The sequence below is a fragment of the Populus euphratica genome, unplaced genomic scaffold (genome assembly GCF_000495115.2).
Source record: "Populus euphratica unplaced genomic scaffold, PopEup_1.0 scaffold81.1, whole genome shotgun sequence".
NCBI lineage: Eukaryota > Viridiplantae > Streptophyta > Magnoliopsida > Malpighiales > Salicaceae > Populus > Populus euphratica.
Window position 1 is genome coordinate 696,747 of NW_011499945.1, and position 18,917 is coordinate 715,663.

The 18,917-nt window shown below is 36.5% G+C and overlaps 3 protein-coding genes across 16 annotated transcripts; 1 reads left to right on the forward strand and 2 right to left on the reverse strand.

Moving 5' to 3' along the window:
- The first annotated feature begins 590 nt into the window (after positions 1-590).
- Positions 591-5,206, forward strand: LOC105137488 (lipoxygenase 6, chloroplastic-like). Its single transcript, XM_011043243.1, has 9 exons — positions 591-1,213; positions 1,664-1,941; positions 2,030-2,267; positions 2,367-2,699; positions 2,852-2,937; positions 3,031-3,138; positions 3,366-3,667; positions 3,750-4,016; positions 4,171-5,206. Exons 1-9 carry the CDS (start codon positions 805-807, stop codon positions 4,928-4,930), a joined length of 2,781 nt encoding a protein of 926 aa, XP_011041545.1. The 5' UTR covers positions 591-804; the 3' UTR covers positions 4,931-5,206.
- A 118-nt stretch (positions 5,207-5,324) lies between these two features.
- Positions 5,325-7,907, reverse strand: LOC105137489 (4-coumarate--CoA ligase-like 9). Its single transcript, XM_011043245.1, has 6 exons — positions 6,817-7,907; positions 6,423-6,612; positions 6,110-6,255; positions 5,883-5,950; positions 5,671-5,773; positions 5,325-5,569 (listed from the first exon to the last, which is right to left on the reverse strand). Exons 1-6 carry the CDS (start codon positions 7,840-7,842, stop codon positions 5,444-5,446), a joined length of 1,659 nt encoding a protein of 552 aa, XP_011041547.1. The 5' UTR covers positions 7,843-7,907; the 3' UTR covers positions 5,325-5,443.
- Positions 7,908-11,439: 3,532 nt separating this feature from the next.
- LOC105137490 (cyclin-dependent kinase G-2-like) lies at positions 11,440-18,905 on the reverse strand. Of its 14 annotated transcripts, none has more exons than XR_844601.1 (9): positions 16,626-18,903; positions 15,909-16,044; positions 15,680-15,768; positions 15,376-15,487; positions 15,166-15,272; positions 14,648-15,071; positions 14,400-14,472; positions 13,334-13,528; positions 11,440-11,610 (listed from the first exon to the last, which is right to left on the reverse strand). XR_844601.1 is itself a non-coding variant. In XM_011043246.1 (6 exons), exons 1-6 carry the CDS (start codon positions 18,401-18,403, stop codon positions 14,972-14,974), a joined length of 2,322 nt encoding a protein of 773 aa, XP_011041548.1. In that variant the 5' UTR covers positions 18,404-18,903; the 3' UTR covers positions 14,545-14,971. The 14 variants fall into 14 exon arrangements, 1 of the variants encoding a protein (XP_011041548.1); XR_844600.1 differs by lacking the exon at positions 11,440-11,610 and adding an exon at positions 12,799-13,260; XR_844608.1 differs by lacking the exon at positions 11,440-11,610 and adding an exon at positions 15,577-15,597 and having other exon boundaries at positions 12,873-13,528; positions 16,626-18,905.
- Positions 18,906-18,917: the final 12 nt, after the last annotated feature.

Below are 18,917 nucleotides of genomic sequence, written 5' to 3' on the forward strand. Positions count from 1 at the left end.
TTTTTTTATTATATATATATGAAATTTATTCTTGAAAATAAAAATATATTTATTTTCAGATAATTTTTTTAATATATGCAGTATTTTATTATATTTTTTTCTTTTATTTAATTGATCAATGTGAATGTTTATTGCTATTATTATATGGATGAATAAAAGACTTACTTTAATAAATAAATTTAATAAATATAACTAAATAAATATTTCATCTTACAAAATTAAATATGTTAATTATCATATACAACTTAATTTTTTTTAATTTTTTTTAACACATAATTTTTAATTTATTCAATTAAATGTATGTATACATTTTTTATATATATTTAGAATTTTTTATCTAAAAAAACATGTGGCTATATATATATATATATATTTATATTTATATATATATATATAATTAAAAAATATAGCAAGTCCCGAGATCGTGCAGTATTATAGTATTTGTTCTGCTTGTAAAGTCCCTATCAGAAATTGACTTGGAAGCGTCTCACACTCCAGCTACATCATTGGCACGTGTCTCCACGCTCAATTAACTGAGTCTGAGAGCGTGCAACTCAACTTCATCTTCACAAACATTATTAATGAAGACATCGAAGGATAACAAGAAAGGAACCATAGTACGTAGTGGACTTTACAATTATAGACTGGCTCTCTCACTCGGACACTTACTCAGTCCACGCAGTTTATACAGGCAGAAGTCTATCCCTCCCTGTCTCAGGCAGGGCAGCTCCATCGGTTCTTCCAGCACCAAGCAACATCATTTTTTTGCCTTATTAGTTGTCTTTAAACTTTCTTTTCATCACTATGTATGCAGTGAAACAAGTATATTCTCCTTTCAAGCCAGAGCTTGCTTTCCGGAGATCTACAGCGGCATCCAGGACCTGGAAACGTGGGTTTTTCTGGCAAACCCGGGTTCCATCTGGATCAAAGGTCATTTGTACGCCCGGTTCCATCCGGGCAGTGATAAGCAATGATGACAAGGCTTTGGAGCAACCTCATAAGGAAGCTGATAATAAAGAAGTCAACGGTACTGTGTTATCGAGTACTAGTGATAAATTAGGGAGAGGAGGGATAGATGTGAGGGCAGTGATCACTATAAGAAAGAAGATGAAAGAGAAGATCAATGAAAAGCTTGAGGATCAATGGGAATATTTCATTAATGGGATTGGTAGAGGGATCTCGATTCAACTTGTCAGTGAGGAGATTGATCCTGGTAATTGGTAGTACATATTCTCTTACTTGAAAGAACTTTTTTTTTTTGTGATTTTTGTTTGTTTTAATGTTTTCTGTGCGCTAAAAAGTTAAAAGCTTGGATATTTTTGAAAAGCAAGTACATGAGCTGTGGGATTCTGGGGTGCATTTCAAACTTTGCTTTGCAGTTTCATTACATCGCTACAGATCTTGATTTGAAGTACTGTTTTTGGTATTTTTTTTAATGTTGAGTGGTCGTTACTTATTTTTAGTGAATAGTGATCAAAGCTTCTTTCTTTATTTTTTTATTCATATGGTTAGACAAAGCAAAAAAGCCTATCTGTGTAACTAAAGGACAGATCATGATCTGTTTTTTTTTTCAATGTTTTATTAGATTTGGGTATACATGACCATGTTATAATATGTCATGTTTTTAACTTTCTGAGTGTTTATGGCTTTGTTGTTCTTGCAGAAACCAATTCAGGGAAGAGTGTAAGGGCTTTTGTGAGGGGGTGGTTACCAAAGCCATCAAATAACGAGCATATCTTTGAATATGCAGCTGATTTTACTGTTCCCTTCGATTTTGGGAATCCTGGAGCAATTCTTGTTTCCAATCTTCATGGCAAGGAGGTATACTTGATGGAGATTGTAGTTCATGGTTTTGATGAAGGTCCCATTTTCTTCCCTGCAAATACATGGATTCATTCGTGCAAAGATAACCCTGATGACAGAATTATCTTCAGAAATCAAGTGAGTGTTGTTTACCAGGCTTTTTTCTCTCTCTACTAAATTTTTGTATTCCATTCTGCTTACGCGATGTGCACGTTGTTGTGTACAGGCATATCTACCATCACAAACACCACCTGGTATTAAAGATCTACGGCGTGAGGACTTGCTCAGCCTTCGTGGTAATGGAAAGGGCAAGAGAAAGCCTCATGATAGAATTTATGATTATGCTCTTTATAATGATTTGGGTAATCCTGACAAGGATGAAGAGCTTGCTAGACCGGCCCTGGGCTGTGAGAAGTGGCCTTATCCTAGGCGCTGTAGAACTGGTAGATCTCCAACCAAGAAAGGTATAGTGTTCTCCTGAGAATTTTCATTTGAACAACTTCCTGACATTTTTTCAATGCTATTCTGATTGGTTATGCATTGCCTTGAATGAATTGATTTAGATCCGAATTGTGAAACTCGAGTTGAAAAGCCACATCCAGTGTATGTGCCTAGGGATGAAACTTTCGAGGAGATCAAGCAAAACACGTTCTCTACTGGAAGGTTGAAAGCTCTGCTTCACAATCTTATTCCAGCAATTTCTGCAACATTGTCTAGTTCAGACATTCCCTTCACGTGCTTCTCCGATATTGATAAGCTATATAATGATGGTTTTGTTTTGAAATCTGACGAGCTAAATGAAATAGCTCAAAATTCCTTTTTGGGAAATCTTATGAAACAGGTTCTTAGCGTTGGTGAAAGGCTGCTGAAATATGATACCCCAATTGTTATAAAACGTAAGCTCTTTTTCTTCCTCCGTCTTTTCTGCATGCCTTTTTTATACTACAGCGATTAGGCTGTTATCTTGGAATTACATCTGAAAAGCACTTTGTAGTCTCAAGTCAATTCTATCCTTCTCGTTTTCACCTTGTCTGTTATATCTGCCCAGGAGATAGATTTGCATGGTTGCGTGACAGTGAGTTTGCACGCCAGACTTTGGCTGGGGTGAATCCAGTGAACATTGAGATTTTAAAGGTGGTATTTGAAATCACACGCAACTTGTCACTTTTTACAGGTTGAATTTTTTTTGCCATGTCGCTTACTCTGTAAGCTGTTTGAATTTTACAGGAATTTCCAATTCTCAGCAAACTGGATCCTGCTGTTTATGGCCCTCCGGAATCAGCACTCACAAAGAAATTAATAGAGCAAGAACTTGATGGAATGAGTGTGGAAAAGGTACCTGTATCATGCATTATTCGCTGCATTCCTAGTACATTCACAGAAACCTGTTTCCATTGTTCTGAATCTGGAGAAAGAATAAACATGTGGTGATTCATGCCTTCAATTTTCATCTTCTTTTTTCTGGTTGAAATTCCACAAAATTAAAAAAAATAAAATTGAAACCAGTTTGCGCTGAAAAACTGGATTCCTCTAATTCTGGTTTCTGATACTTGATGATACAGGCAACTGAAGAGAATAGGTTATTTATACTCGATCACCATGATACGCTTTTGCCATTTATGGAGAAGATGAACTCCTTGCCAGGGAGAAAAGCTTATGCATCAAGGACTGTTTTCTTTCATGACCGAGCTAATATGCTAAGGCCAATAGCTATTGAGCTTTCACTTCCTCCATCACCCTCTTCACCTGGAGAAAAACGTGTTTGCACTCATGGGCATGATGCCACAACACATTGGATTTGGAAACTAGCCAAAGCTCATGTCTGCTCAAATGATGCTGGTGTCCATCAGCTAGTAAATCACTGGTAAAAGAATGGATTGTACTTGATGAAATTTGAAAATCAAGGCACGCGCATCTCTTACGTGTGTGTTTTTTCGAATCTTCAGGTTGAGAACTCATGCTTGCATGGAGACTTACATAATTGCAACTCACAGACAGCTTAGTGCAATGCACCCCATTTACAAATTGCTCCATCCTCATATGCGCTATACTCTTGAAATTAATGCAATTGCACGGCAAAGCTTAATAAATGGAGGAGGAATAATTGAGACTTGTTTCAGTCCTGGAAAGTATTCCATGGAGATTAGCTCTGCAGCTTACCAGAATATGTGGCGGTTTGACATGGAGGCATTGCCAGCAGATCTTGTTCGTAGGTAAAACTGTAATGCATTTTAGTTTCATAAACCCTTTTGTTTTTTCATGCATTTAGTGTATTACTGTTTCTAAACATCAAATGCCGTGATCTTATTGCCAGCTTTCTTGTAGAATAAATGATCAAAAAGCTGTTACTTGTGATGAAACTTTCAGGGGAATGGCAGTGGAGGATCCTTCAATGCCTTGTGGTGTGAGACTTGTGATAGAAGACTACCCCTATGCTTCAGACGGGCTCCTCATTTGGTCAGCCATAAAAGAATATGTAGAATCTTATGTTGATCACTTCTACTCTGAGCCTAACCTTGTCAAGTCTGATATTGAGCTCCAAGCCTGGTGGGATGAGATAAAAAATAAAGGTCATTTCGACAAGAGGAGTGAACCATGGTGGCCTAAACTCAATACGAAAGAAGATTTATCTGGCATACTGACAACAATCATCTGGATTGCATCAGGGCAGCATGCTGCTATAAACTTTGGGCAGTACCCCTTTGGAGGGTACGTGCCTAATCGTCCTACCCTCATGCGAAAACTCATCCCACTAGAAAATGAGCAGGATTACGAAAAGTTCATCCGAAATCCTCAGCTCACTTTCCTGTCTTCTTTGCCAACTCAACTTCAAGCCACCAAAGTAATGGCTACTCAGGACCCTCTTTCTACGCACTCCCCAGATGAAGAGTACTTGGGTCAGGTGAGCCATTTGCACAGCCATTGGATAAATGACCATGACATAGTAGAGCTGTTCAACAGATTTTCTGCTCGATTGGAGGAAATTGAAGGGATAATACATTTAAGAAATAAGGATGTCCGCCTTAAGAACAGAAGTGGTGCAGGTGTTCCGCCATATGAACTGCTCCTTCCCACTTCAGGCCCTGGAGTAACGGGTCGAGGAATCCCCAATAGCATTTCTATCTAAAAGGTTAGCCTGGTTTGAAGTCATTATAGCCTTGGCTTAGCAACTACCATTTTCTTTCTCGAAGAGCTTGTTTAGTTAGCATCTGCAATAAAATGTTAAGCATGGACGCAATTTCTATGGATCCATATTTAGAGCTTTGCAAACGTAGGATATGATGTCAAATTAACAAATTAGAAGCTTATCGGACTCATATTTAAAGTTTGAGGACCAATATATGTGTGTGGTATCAATGATTTTAGATGTGCGATGGTCAATTAAAAATGGAAGTTCCTTGCATGCTCAGGGCTTGGTGATGGTAGGAATTCACAATTGTCTGTATAAAGATTTCACCAGAGTTGTTATGTAGATTAGTAGGCGATTATGAGCGGAATATGTAAATTGGTGATGGTAGGCATTTTTGGAGAATTGGAGCTTTTTAGACTTTAAAATGGTAACACTTCAATCCATAACTTTTCAAAACCAGCACAATGATCCTTGATATAATTGCAAGGTCCATCAATCATATAATGAAATTTACAACTTAGGGGTAGCATTCGATAACGCAAGATTGATTAGTTCCTTTCTCAGCACCTTACCGGTGGCATTCCTAGGTAATGATTCAATGAACATCACTCGTCGTAATCTCTTGTATGGTGCAACCTGCAACAAAAATGTTTGGAAGATCAGATGAAAGATAACACATGAAACAGGGTTTTTAATTCTTCTGGTATCATCATCGTATATGGGATTTTAGCAAGTACCTGTCTGGCAACAAAATCCTTGATTGTTGATTCGTCAATAACGCTTCCATTTTGTGTTACCACAAAGGCCACAGGCACTTGACCTGCTTCCTCGTCAGGATACCTGCAATGTACAAGATGAAACTTAAAACAGCCCTAACACAAAAATGAACTTGAAAAAGTAAGCGATAAATCCTTGAACATTGTGGAGCTGATAAAAATGAATGGCTTACGGAATTACAGCTGCCTCAATGATATCTGGATTCGATTGGAGCAGATGCTCAAGTTCTGCAGGGGCAACCTAATGCAATCACAAATTTGCACATGCAGCATGCAACTATTGATCAAAGTTATGCGAGTTATAGAGAAAAAAAAACCACTTGAACTTATCATTTGACGTCTGAATCTCATGTGCAGCAGTAATAGTAATGAGCCCAACAGCAAAGATAGAGGTATAAACCTGGTAGCCTTTGCATTTGATCAGTTCCTTAATACGATCCACGAAAAACAAGAAGCCTTCCTTGTCGATATAACAAAGGTCCCCAGTTCTCAACCATCCTCCGGAATCCAAAGTTGAAGCAGTTGCTTTGTCATCGCCAACGTAACCTACGCTAGAATGATGCAAATTCATGCAAACCAAGGTGAAAACTACATCCTAGTTGACCAGGCCTGATCTCTCGCAATTTAATCCATCACGACAGAATAGACTTAACACTGGTGCTCTGTACATCTAATGCACTAAAACAAATGTCATGAGGAAGACGAACGATTACCTTTCATAATAGTGTCTCCTCTAACCCAAAGCTCCCCGGGACTGAAAGGGGGAAGAGAGACACCGGTGTATGGATCAACAATCTTTGCCTGGCAATTTGATATAAGCTTTCCTGTTGCTCCAATGACTTCACATTCTTGAGGCCCTACTGTTGCAAATATTCGGGCCGTTGTTTCTGTCAGCCCATATCCCTTCACGTCATTAAGGTTAATCGACAATTAACATCATCAGCATCAGCATAAACTACTGCTCCAATAAGCTCTTAACAAAATAAAAATCAAAATCAAAAGCAATATTACAAAATTGTGTTCATTAAGTCATTAATTATCCAATCTCAATTCTTCATGCATATATACTAATCAAAATTCAAATAAAATAATAACAAGAATAATAACCTGGGCAATATGCACATTGGGAAACCTTTCCTTAAACAGCTCAAGGACACTTCTCCTTAGAGGAGCTCCCCCACATGCCACCACTTCAAGAGAGCTCAAATCATAGCCATCCATTGCTCCAATATTTTTAACCATCGCCACTACCACCGGTGGTGCCAATGCCACGTGGCTCACCCTATAGTCTTGAATCGCACTCAGCATCCCACTTAAATCAAACCTCCCCATGGACACCAGCGTGCCCCCCATCGCTGCCAATCTTAAACAGTATACAAAACCGTACGCGTGGAAGTATGGCACCGTACACAAAGTGACAGCAGTGATCTTACTCTTCGCGCCGCGAGTCGCAATTGTACCAGCCAGCATGGATATGAAGTTCCGGTGTGTCAGCAACACTCCTTTGAATCTCCCTGTTGTCCCCGAGGAGTAGAGAATCGCTGCCGGGTCCGATTGATAAATCCTAACTCGTTCCAATCCATTAACTGTGCCTTGAGTCTGACTCGTCATAAGCGATTCAAACTCTGGCGAGTCGAGGAGGATCGTTTTCTTAACCGAGTCAGGGATTTTGTGAGCAGTCTGTGACGTGACAAAAGCGATGACAGGTTTAGAGAGATTGGTTTGGTGGAGAATCTCCTGTTCAGAGGAAAGCGGATTTGAAGGAGAGATAACAATGCCGAGAGAGAAGAGAGAGAAGTAGAGGATCGGAATGTGGATAGAGTTTGGAGAGAGAATAAAAGCGGTGTCGCCTTTTTTAAGGCGAAAACGGTTGAGAAGAGAGGAGGCTAGGGTTTCGGTAAAGTGAATGAGTTCAGGGAAGGAAATGCGGTGGCCAGTGACAGCGTCGAGGAGAGCGGTGGTTTGTGGCGGTGAAGGGAAGGAATGAAGGAGGAGAGAGAATGCGTATTCGGTAGCGGAAACAGGAGTGGTGATCGGAGGGAGTTGGAGGTGAGGTCTGAGGGAGTGGTAGGTGTTGGTCTTTGAGCAGAAGCCGCTTTTTGGATCGATTAACGTTGCTGGTTGATTCTCCATGTTCAGTTCAAATGAGTGTTTGGTTTGGTTTGAGTCGTGGACTGAAGGAGGGTGCGGTGCAATGAAGCTATTTAATGGAGGCCTTAATAGTTTATTAATTAATTAATTAGTTAGTTAGTTAATTACAGTGTAGGATTGGAAATAAACGACGAGTAGCTAGTGGTCACACTCAAAGGGAGAGACTCTACGGAGTCATTGATTTTGACATTTTATACTGCCTATAGCCATCGGGGATTACAATAATAATTACTTATAAAAAAAAAGGGATTACAATAATAATGATAATTATTATTATTATTATTTTAGGTCGTAGTATAGTGATTATGGAAGAATTTTTTTAAAAAAGTATCTGGATTTGATTTTTTATATATATATTTGTTATTCTTGTGATATTTTATTTATTTATTTATTAAATTGATAGAGTGTTTAATAAATTTAAAGATTAATTATAATGCACATAAATTATCCAAATATCTCATGTTAAAATAATAATAATAATAATTCACTCTGTAGGGATAAGCAACATTGTCAAGCTTGGAAATGCTAAATACCATGCGAATTTTGATTTGTATTCCAGTAACGTTACGTTTCAAAGTGGAAAATGACCGTGCCGCCCTCATTTTTGTCATGGGTCAAGACAAAGCCTTACATGGAGACACGGACCGTTTTCCCCTTGAAACACGGACGGAAGAGATTGCATTTTCTAAATTGGAGATTTTGACACCTGTAAGCTTTTTGAACAACTTCATGTCCGACAGCAACAACGTTGTAAGAGAACAAGAGAACCAAGTTACGTTGCTCATTACAAAAAAGGAGAAATTCTCAGTTCTCACTGATCGAATTCAAACACGCCGTCTGTGCCTGAAATTTCCAACCAAACTTGGACTAAACTTTTTAGTTCTCTATTTTCTTTGTATTTATATCTCTCAAGTATAGCATCCTTCCTACAAAAATTTCCTAGCAGTTAGGCAGGGGACTCTAGCATACCAGCTAAGCACCTAACCAGTTGCCTCAACTGTAACTTCATTTACTTACCTTATTTTGCCTCATATTTGACTTTGTAGTCCTTGGGATCAACACAAGAGGACCTACTTACCTTATTTTGCCTCATATTTGATTTTGTAGTCCTCGAGATCAACACAAGAGGACCAACAATCACGACGTGGGTTTTATTTTGTTAGGGTATAGGTATAGGTTTTGTGGATTGTTTTGAATTTTTTTAAGTGATGTTTTTTTAATTTTATTATTTAATATTGTATTGATTAAAATTAAAATTTTATAATTTATTTTAATTTATTTTTTATGAAATTATCGTGATCTCATTATTCGAATCATAAGTTTGGTAGATTAACCTAATTAATTTGAGTTTTTTTATCTTTTTTAATTCATATTTTTTAAATTTTATCATTAAACATTGAGTTGATTATAAATTATAATTTATTTTGGTTTATCTTTTTAGGTTGTCACGATCTTATGACTCAAGTAACGTGTTTAACAGATTAACTCAGAAAGACTCTTGTTGTTTTTATTGTATTTTTGTATTGATTTTTTTTTTTCATTTTCAACCTTTAAAATGAATAAATTAAAAATTAAAATTTATAATTTATTTTAATTTTCTTTCAATGGAGTTATTACAATCTAATAATCTTGGTTGCAAATTTAGCAGGTTAATCTGATTGATTAAGATTATTTTTTATACATTTTCTATAAGGTTACCCTGATCTTATTATCCAATTTATGAGTTTGAAAGATTAACTCAAGTCAATTTTTTATTTTTTTTTAATTTTATCTTTCATATTTGATTGATTTGAGATTAAACTTTATAATTTTTTTATATTTTTTTATAAAGTTATCTCGATCTCATTACCTAAGTTATGATTTTGATGAATAATAACCTGAGTTAATTCAAGTTGTTTTTTATCTTTATTTTAATTTTATCTTTTAATATTGAAGTTGTTTATCCCTACTCAAGCATTAACTCAAATTTTTGTTTTTTTTAGTTTTTTTTTTCAATTTCATTCTTTAACATTTAATTGATTTAGAATTAGACTTTAATTTTTAATTTTTCTTTTTCTTTTTATAAAGTTGTATCAATCTCATTACATTATCACAGGTTTGAATAGTTAATCCAAGTTTTTTTATTGATATATTTTTTTTAAGTTTTATGATTTGTTTCAATTGAATTATCCTAGTCACACGATCAAAATTACAATTTTAACAAAAAATTAACTCGAGTTGTTTGTTTTTTTATCTTTTTTTTTATTGATTTTTTTTTTCGATTTCACCCTTTAATATTTTTTAGATTTGTTTTATATGAAGTATCACAATCTCATAATCTAACTTGCACATTTGACAAGTTAACCTAGATTAATCCAAATTAATAATCAAGTTAACTTCAGTTGTTTTTATTTTTTTTTAATTAATTTTTTTTTAATTTTATTCTTCAATATTTTTTATTAGAAGTTAGATTTCATATTTAATTTTAATTTATTTTCTATGAAGTACCTCAATCTCATAATCTAGCTTGGGCATTTGATAGGTTAACATGAATTAACCTAGATTAATCCAATATGCTTACATTTCTAATGTTAAAAAAAACATATCTTGAATTTTTTTAATCAAACTATATTCTTTATAATTTTTTAAATTATTTTTAAACTCATCAAGTTAACTCTAATAAATCCCTGCTCAATTTCTATTGTTTTCTACTAGAAAACATAAAACATGTTAAAAATATCTAAATATTTTTTTTATATTAAAAAAATAATTAATAATTTATTTTCTATGGAGTACCATAATCTCATAATTTAACTTGTATATTTTATAAGTTAACCTGAATTAATCTAGATTAATTCAATATGCTTATATATCTGATGTTAAAAAAAACATATAATTAAATTTTTTACAATGTTTTAAATTATTTTTAAACTCATCAACTCCGATCGATCCCCACTCAATTTGAATTGTTTTCTACTAGAAAACATAAAATATGTTAAAAATATTTAAATATTTTTTTACATTAAAAAAATTAACATAACGCAACAGCATAGCATACAATTATCTAGTACATGACTATAACATTCCTTTTATAACATTAACATCCTACGGTGCACTTTGAAAATGATTTAAAACGTTGCAGGTTTACCCTGCAAAAGCTTATACTTCAAGAACAGAATCTTGAAGGGATTCAAATATTGTTTAATCCTACCACGGGAGCGAAAGGCAAACAATGAACAACTGCCACCATGCGATCGCATAGATAAGGACCTCTACTGCTCTCCCATTATCGCTCCCCACTTGTTCCTCCTTTGTTTCTTCAAGACTATGCTAGGCTTTATTTCACAGTTTAATTAATATATTTTGATGTTTTTAAATCATTTTAATATATTATATCAAAAATAATTTTTTAAAAATAAAAATAATATTATTTTAATACATTTTTAAATAAAAAACACTTTAAAAAACAACCAATCCACACTCAAAAACAGTTACTAAATGTAGATTCCAGTTTACGATTAGTTTGGAGAGATCATGCAAAGTTCAATTTGCTTCTAATCATTTAAATTTTACTTGCATAAAGATAAATGCAATAGAAAAGATACAAATTGCGGGCTTTATTTTACTTCGAAAGGCAATGAAACAAAAAACCATACCCCTAAAGCACTGAACTGCATCATCAGATGCTAAACGCACCGTAACAAATCAAACCCCTTGGAGAATGCATGGGTGGTTGGAAAATCCTTACGATGACCATCACATCCTTGTTGCCTGTGACATCTCAAACAATAGTAAAATGTATGCGACGTCCACAAATAAAAAGTACAAAACTAGTAAAATTTGAAGAGGCAGGACCGTAAGGTTGCTTGGGGTAAAGTTCCAGAATGAGAAGAGGATGCTTTGAAATCATTCATTCTGCCTGCGTCATCTATTATATGCATGCATCTAGGCATGGATAACAATATAATTATTTACTCCCAACACAAAACTGCACCAGTGAGTAAAGAAGACTGCAACGGATGAATCTCTTTTCTGTGTGCGCGCATGGATTGGTGAAAGGAACCAGAGTTCAGCCGCAACAAATGATAAAAACTAAATCAACAGGAACATACTTTTGTAGTTGACATTATGCAAAATCATCGGGCAGGAAGATGCATTGTACTATGAAAGTTTTTTTTTAACACTTTGCTTCAAAAGGTCACCAAAAGTTTGGCTACCAAAAAGAAAAACCCAAACAATTACTTTAGGTAACAGACACACTGGCTCAGTATACAATCTACCTGTTTGATCACAAGCTTCACATGGAATACTAGCTAAACCATTAATTAGTTTCATAAACTTGAGGTCATCTAACAACTAAGAAGAACATAACGCAAGGAAGGATGAAAGCTGGGGACCCTTTGAACAACCTATGCACATGACAAGCACCCCATCAACTATTCAACTAGTGAACCAAGATGACAAATCACTTGAGGTTACAGTCGCTATTCTTACGCAACAGATATTCCATAACCAATACGCATAAATGCAAACGGTTCACCAGCCACTTAAAAGGTAATGTAAATTTGTAAATTTTGTTTACGTTTACGTGATGTCCCAAAAGATCCTTATTCTGCATAAATGTAGTTATATTAAAAATTCATCTAAAAGAAGCTTGAACATTTACTTGAAGGAAGAAAATACACAATCCCAAATAAGCTGGGACTCCTTACCTTCTGAACAAGCTTGCCAGTTCTAATTACCATTTTTTTACTTTAAGGTAAATGTGTACTTTGTCCCACAATATCAGTTGCCAGATCTTGAAGACAGTATAAAGCGTGTTGCAAGAACATTGAGGGTTGCCAAGTGGTTTAGGATTTTGGTCTAATACAAATACTGAAAACCAACAAAAGAATTGCACTTGATTTAAAATGTCATTAAATTTCTTCATGATAGTTAACGTCCAACAACACAATATTCTTTCTATAAAATTTTATAAGAGCTACCATAATCTCAGACTGACTTAATTTGTCCTAGATGAATAAATCAACATGTGGTAACAAACATAAAATGTCCTAATGGGAGCTTTCATATTTTCTTACTATAAAATGGGCCAGCTTAAACAGGATGCGATTTAAAAGTGGAAAAGGACCCCTACATAGCTTGCAGTAATAAATGAAAGAATTTCCAAACAATTGATGAAGTGCATTGCTAATTGATCAAAAATGCAACCCTGCCAGAGTTGTGCCCAAGTCCTTGCCTAAATGCCATATTGATGGAATTATCAGGAGAGTAAACCCAACCCCCCTCCCAGCGTCAAAACAATAAAATAAAATCCAACCCAATTGAGAAGCAGGCCCTAAAGATTAGAAGTGCCAAATCCTACAGAAGATTACCATCACAGGAACAAAATTGACAGAGAACCGTGAAGAATAAGCTCGCCTGAAGTACATTGACATCTAAAGGAATCAAATATTAAGAGATCAATCAGATGAATCTGAGGTTTGTGTTGTACCTCTATTGAGCCTGAAGACAACTAACTGAAAGTTCTATAAAATCCACAGCAGGTAACCTCCCCGACCTGCTAGCTTTGATACTGCAGTGACATCCACAGACAATGTCATAAAAGCATTCTGATGGGTCAAATCTTCATCTTTCACATCATCAAATGTAAAACAGGATGAAAGGCGTCATATTTGCTCAGCGCATGCTGCTCAAATTTTGATACTCAAGAATTTCAATATAAGAAACTTGATGGGGAACAACTAATAGCAGCATAAAAAACAATGAACAACTAAGACAAAATGACTGTTTGAATACACCTACTGATATATTCTTCAATTAGAGAGAAGCATACAAAAACAAATCAAACAATTGATACCCTTTAACAAAGTAAAAGTTCTGCAAGACCTATCCACTATCAATGAAAATCAGGCAGGTAGAGGGAAGAACTAGTCAATTTTTTATGCAATGGCTTCACCCTTCCTCTTAAGTTCCAAATTACTACCTATTGCTTAGGAAAACAACAAATCTTTTAGCGATTAAAAGACATCAAACTAAAAACAGCATTTTCCAAATTGTTAGCGAATCATCAACAAATGAGTCATTGCCATTAGTCAACAAATTTTCCACTAATAACAAAGAAAACTAAGTTACATTTTTTGCTAGGGAAACAAGGCTAGCAACAGCAGGGAAAGGATAAAGGGTGCCACACTGCAACTGCAACTATCAGCAAGATTAGACAGAAGCTTGCACTACACAATTCTTTCCTTAGATTACTGACAGTTGCTTTCTTTATTTTTTAGTTTCTCCTTTTTCTTCAAAAAGTAGAAGAGCTATTTCTTGAAATTCTGCGGTTCACAGGGCCACACTTGTGACTGAAAACTTAACATGCAATAGCATATTTATATCAAGATAACAAGGAGGCCATCCACAGGCAGCAATATTGAAGGGTTACGGTAAAACAAATTAAAACAATAGACAGACTAAGAATCAATTGTTTATGAGTTTTCACAATATGGTTGGGAAGCACAATCCAAATTCTGGATAACATTCCGAAGATAATCAAATCAACAAATTACCTTTAACATTCTATGTTATTGCCTATTTCTTCATCAATGAAAAGCTAAGAACGTCTCCAGGACTTCACACCAACTGTTTCTTGCAAACACAATGTCAATATTAAAAAAAACAGAGAGAGAGAGAGAGTGAAGATGAAGAAGAAAATAGAGCTGGCAGGAGGCAATAAATCAATATTGTTCTAATCACCGAAACCAAATTTAAGTATAATGTTTAGTTTACAATGTACCAATGAAAATATGTTACATACATGGTTTCAGCTGAAACTGATATTTTAAAATGAAAAGCCATTATGCCACACCTTGCGATGAAAGCAGTGCCCCAGGCACATCTATATGTTAACAAAGCTGAAGAGCAGAGTTAACCTGAAACATAACTGGTTGATGGCAGGAGGCAAATATTTTCCTCACCCAAATCACCACAGAGGCCTGCTAAGAAAAGTACAAATGATCGTCTCAGAAACAATGTTCGCAACTTCCTTTCAATGGATATCTCTCACCTCAACCTCATCTTGTGTCAGTAGCATGCAAAATGGAAGAATTAAGCTCAGAGCCAAGGTTGACCAACTAATCTCTCAGCCAAACAAACCACCAGTCCCTAACTCCCCTTGTTGCAACTCCTTTCTCCGCTGCTCTTCTAAAGGATCTGGACTCTTCATTATTCTTCGGAGACGCCTAATTATAACAAGAAATAACCTAAATGAATAAAGAAATAAAATACAAGGACTGGATTGATAAATAAATACTCAACTGTATCCATCTAAGATACCTGTCTTGAGCATGCTGAGCAGGAAAAGTAGGCATAAAATCTTTAGACTTTGGAAGAGGAACTTCACGAAACCAATCATGGTTAAGAGCAGCTTCAGCAGTAATTCGCTACAAGAAAAATGCAATGAGCCTTATTAAGTTATTATAGCAATAAACTATACTATTTCTACTAAAAAATAAAAGCAATCAACTAGCAGTAAAGCAAATCTACCTTCTCAGGATCATAGGTTAGAAGCTTGTTCAACAAATCAAATCCAGAATCAGAAAGCACCGGTGATCCAGTGAAGGATGTTGCTGGAAATTTCTTACGGAGTAGGTTATACCTGAAAGGAACATATAAGGTGGTTAATGATAAAAAGAATCAATGACGTGTAACAGAAAAGTATCACCAATGGAGGCCAGATAACCAGACCAGAATCACCCAGCTGGAAGCCTGGGAAAACAGCAGCAAACATAAGAACAACTGCATGTTATCATTAACTTGAAAAATAAGTTCATGCAAAATTAGTACTTACTGCTGCTTGACAAAATTGACCTTCACTCCAGGTAACTTGGAAAACCCAGGCCAGATTGTCTCATTAGGTGTACCAAGGATTCGGAAAATCTGCAATAATAAAGGGCCGTGGAGAAGTAATTAGACTGCTTGCTCGCTAAGCAAAGCAGTGGAAGTTTTAGTGATCACAGGCAAGTAGAAACCAACTGAATAAGTCTACCTTGTATTATCTTTCTGGAAATTTAATTTACCTTGTCAAGTTGATCAACTTCTGTTTTGCCATTAAACAGAGGGTCCTTTGATAACAATTCGGCCATAATGCAGCCAAGTGACCACATGTCAATTGCCGTCGAATATTGTTTGGCTCCCAAAAGAAGTTCTGGCGCCCTGGATAAATGGAAGAGAACATCAAACAGATGACACCGAGGTGTTGATGCATGTCTATATTACGTGTCAACTTCAAAAGAAATAGAAGCAGCAGCAGCCAAAAAGGTTCCTATGATAACTGGCTGCAGAGACAAGACAATCTACATATTCAATGCCAAATAATCAATAAAGGTAACATCCACAAACAAACAAGCCATCCTTCTATCATACATTTATACATAGCTGAGGAGTTGACTGTACTACTAGCAAATAGCACTTTACTCGTATGACTATATATGACCAGTGTTAATAGAAAAAAAATGATTCAAACTGATAAAAAGTTGCAAATAGTGCCAATTTACAATCATCAATATCAGACACCACAGAAAAAGTTCAACACTAATAGCACAGAAATACTTTGAAAATAAAGACACCACAAGCCTATTGCAAAAACAGTAAGAGATTAATTCGAAATAATCCAGGCCTATACAAACAATAAAACAAAGAGGATATCTAACACAAACAAAATAAATCAAACAAAACAGCTAGCCAAAGATATTAACTATGCAAGTGGGAGTATTATATGTGCAAGTTCAGCTTACCTGTACCACAGGGTAACTACCAAATGGGTATACGGTTTCAATGGGCTCCCATATTGACGAGCCAGCCCAAAGTCACAGATCTTCAACTCACCACGATTGTTCAAAAGCAGATTTGATGTCTTCAGATCTCGATGAAGCACCCAATTATCATGAAGATACTTCGTACCTTCCAACAACTGGAGCATTAAGCATTTAACCTCACTCTGACTAAATGGCTGTCTCATAGACTCCATGAGTCCTTTAAGGTCATGTTCCATGTACTCCATCACCATAAAAATGCTATCAAGGTTACTCCCTACCACAACTTCTTTAACATCAACAATTGACGGATGATGAAAAGAAAGAAGAATGTTTATTTCCCTGAGAGAAGTCAGTGGAAAACCTTCCCGTTCTTTCTCCATCTTTACCTTCTTCAATGCTACAATTTCCCCAGTTTTCTTGTCCCTAGCTCTATATACAACACCATAAGTTCCTTCATCTATTTTATTCAATCTCTCAAACTCATCAACACTTCTACATCCCTGAAGCATTTTTATACTTCTTTGAGGTGGACCAGCAGGTTCTGGTGTTTCGCGCGAATCATTTTCATCTTCATCCTCAGGATCTGTATCAGAATCATTGTTATCATGTTCGTCATCAATCTCCATGTAGTCGTCCCTCCCAGAATCATTACCAGGATGATCATCCCCACTTGAAGACCTAGCACAGGTGCCTCGCTCATCAGATTCAGATGACCTCCCTCTAGCTGCGTCAGATCCTTCTTTTTTAAGATCCCCCAGATCAGGCGTCGATGACTTGTTGCGTACTCTGAAATCCGAGGACTCCAAATGAGCCTTCCTCCTTTTAGGAACTTCTTGATCCTCCACAATTTCACCCTCATCAACAGGAGAATTGTTCCCATCTGCCCATCGTGAAGATGATATATTCCTCATTGGAGCATAATCTTCATCTTCTATGTGCTGTACTTCCTGGTCATTACTCCATTGCTCCTCCACTGGTGAGGAAGCAAACTCTATCAAAGACTCAGATGCAGAATTGCCAACTGACCCTTTAACCACCGAACCCTTCAGTGAGAAAGCCAACTCTACTGGAGAGTTGGATGCAGAATTGCCAACAGACCCTTTAACTACCGAACCCTTCAGCGGTGAAGAAGACTGCAGAGTCAGGTTCTTACTGCTTATAACAGGAGAGATCTCTACACCTCCATCTGGAATAACATTTGGTGACTGGCGGTATGCCTTAGGCAGGGGTGGCGGTGGAGGGAGAGTGGCCGCTGCAGGGGAACTCCAACTTTTTGATAAGCTACTGGTAGCCTTTTCATCTCTATCCCAAACTACAGGAGAAAACTTCCTCTTCTTCTCCACTGGTGTTACTTTCAAAACCTCACTATCTTTATGAGCATGTGACTCAGGGTAACTGCCATCATCAGACCCACTCTCACTGGACAACTCACCTGGCTCCTTATCAGTGGCCCTGACAGTAAACCCAAACCTCCGTGACCTTAGGGCACCACCACCACCACTACTTCCTGAATCACTCCTGCTGGAAGAGGACCGATACCTACCATTAGTCACCCCCGTCTCCTTAATATCCTTCTGCCTAACCCTAGCGCTATCTCTTAAGTGATGAACTTGACCCCTATCATTTTCAGCATTACCATTCCCAATTCTATCATATTTATCCTTGGAATAAGCAATATCCTCTTTTAATAGTTCAAAATCAGACTCCCGGTCCTTGAATTCATTATCGTGATAACCCCCGTGTCTCCCAGCGGCCATATATCCAAAACTCAAAGCTTCACAATACAAAACCCTAATTGCAATCCAGCTACCCTTTATTCACGCCTATAGAACCCTAATCCCGCCACTTTTTTTCAAGCTATCCCAAATTCACGAAAACTAAATTACCTAACCCTAAGGCAAGTAATTTGAAACCCCAAAGCAGCACAAAAGCTAAGCATTAAAGAGGTAAAAAAAACATCAATTCGAATCCCCTCAAAATAATATATTAAGTTCCAAACTTGCTCGAAAATCAAAGGGATATAAAAGATACAGATTCGAAACCCTGGAAATTAAAAAACGAGAAAGAGAAAGAGCCAAGTGATAAAATCTCGATCTCGAAGCGGACATAGAGCAGTTGGCAGCAGCCAGAAAGAGATAGATACGGCTTACCGATGAGAAAGAGAAAAGGAGGACGCCGCCGTTTCTGTTATGTGGAGATAAAGGGAGCGAGGATGCAAAGCACACTCCTCAATCGCAAAAGAGAGAACCCAGGCGTGATAGCGAAAGAGTG

Excerpts from the sequence above, each read along its gene's own strand:
- LOC105137488 (XM_011043243.1), top strand. The coding sequence starts at position 805 with ATGTATGCAGTGAAACAAGTATATTCTCCTTTCAAGCCAGAGCTTGCT. Across the intron at positions 1,214-1,663 it reads CAGTGAGGAGATTGATCCTG|AAACCAATTCAGGGAAGAGT; the intron begins GTAATTGGTAGT and ends TTGTTCTTGCAG. Across the intron at positions 3,668-3,749 it reads CATCAGCTAGTAAATCACTG|GTTGAGAACTCATGCTTGCA; the intron begins GTAAAAGAATGG and ends TCGAATCTTCAG.
- LOC105137490 (XM_011043246.1), bottom strand. The coding sequence starts at position 18,403 with ATGGCCGCTGGGAGACACGGGGGTTATCACGATAATGAATTCAAGGAC. Across the intron at positions 15,769-15,908 it reads AAGTTGATCAACTTGACAAG|ATTTTCCGAATCCTTGGTAC; the intron begins GTAAATTAAATT and ends TTATTATTGCAG. Across the intron at positions 15,273-15,375 it reads TAACCTATGATCCTGAGAAG|CGAATTACTGCTGAAGCTGC; the intron begins GTAGATTTGCTT and ends TTTTTCTTGTAG.
- LOC105137489 (XM_011043245.1), bottom strand. The coding sequence starts at position 7,842 with ATGGAGAATCAACCAGCAACGTTAATCGATCCAAAAAGCGGCTTCTGC. Across the intron at positions 6,256-6,422 it reads AGGAGACACTATTATGAAAG|GTTACGTTGGCGATGACAAA; the intron begins GTAATCGTTCGT and ends ATTCTAGCGTAG. Across the intron at positions 5,774-5,882 it reads ATTGAGGCAGCTGTAATTCC|GTATCCTGACGAGGAAGCAG; the intron begins GTAAGCCATTCA and ends TGTACATTGCAG.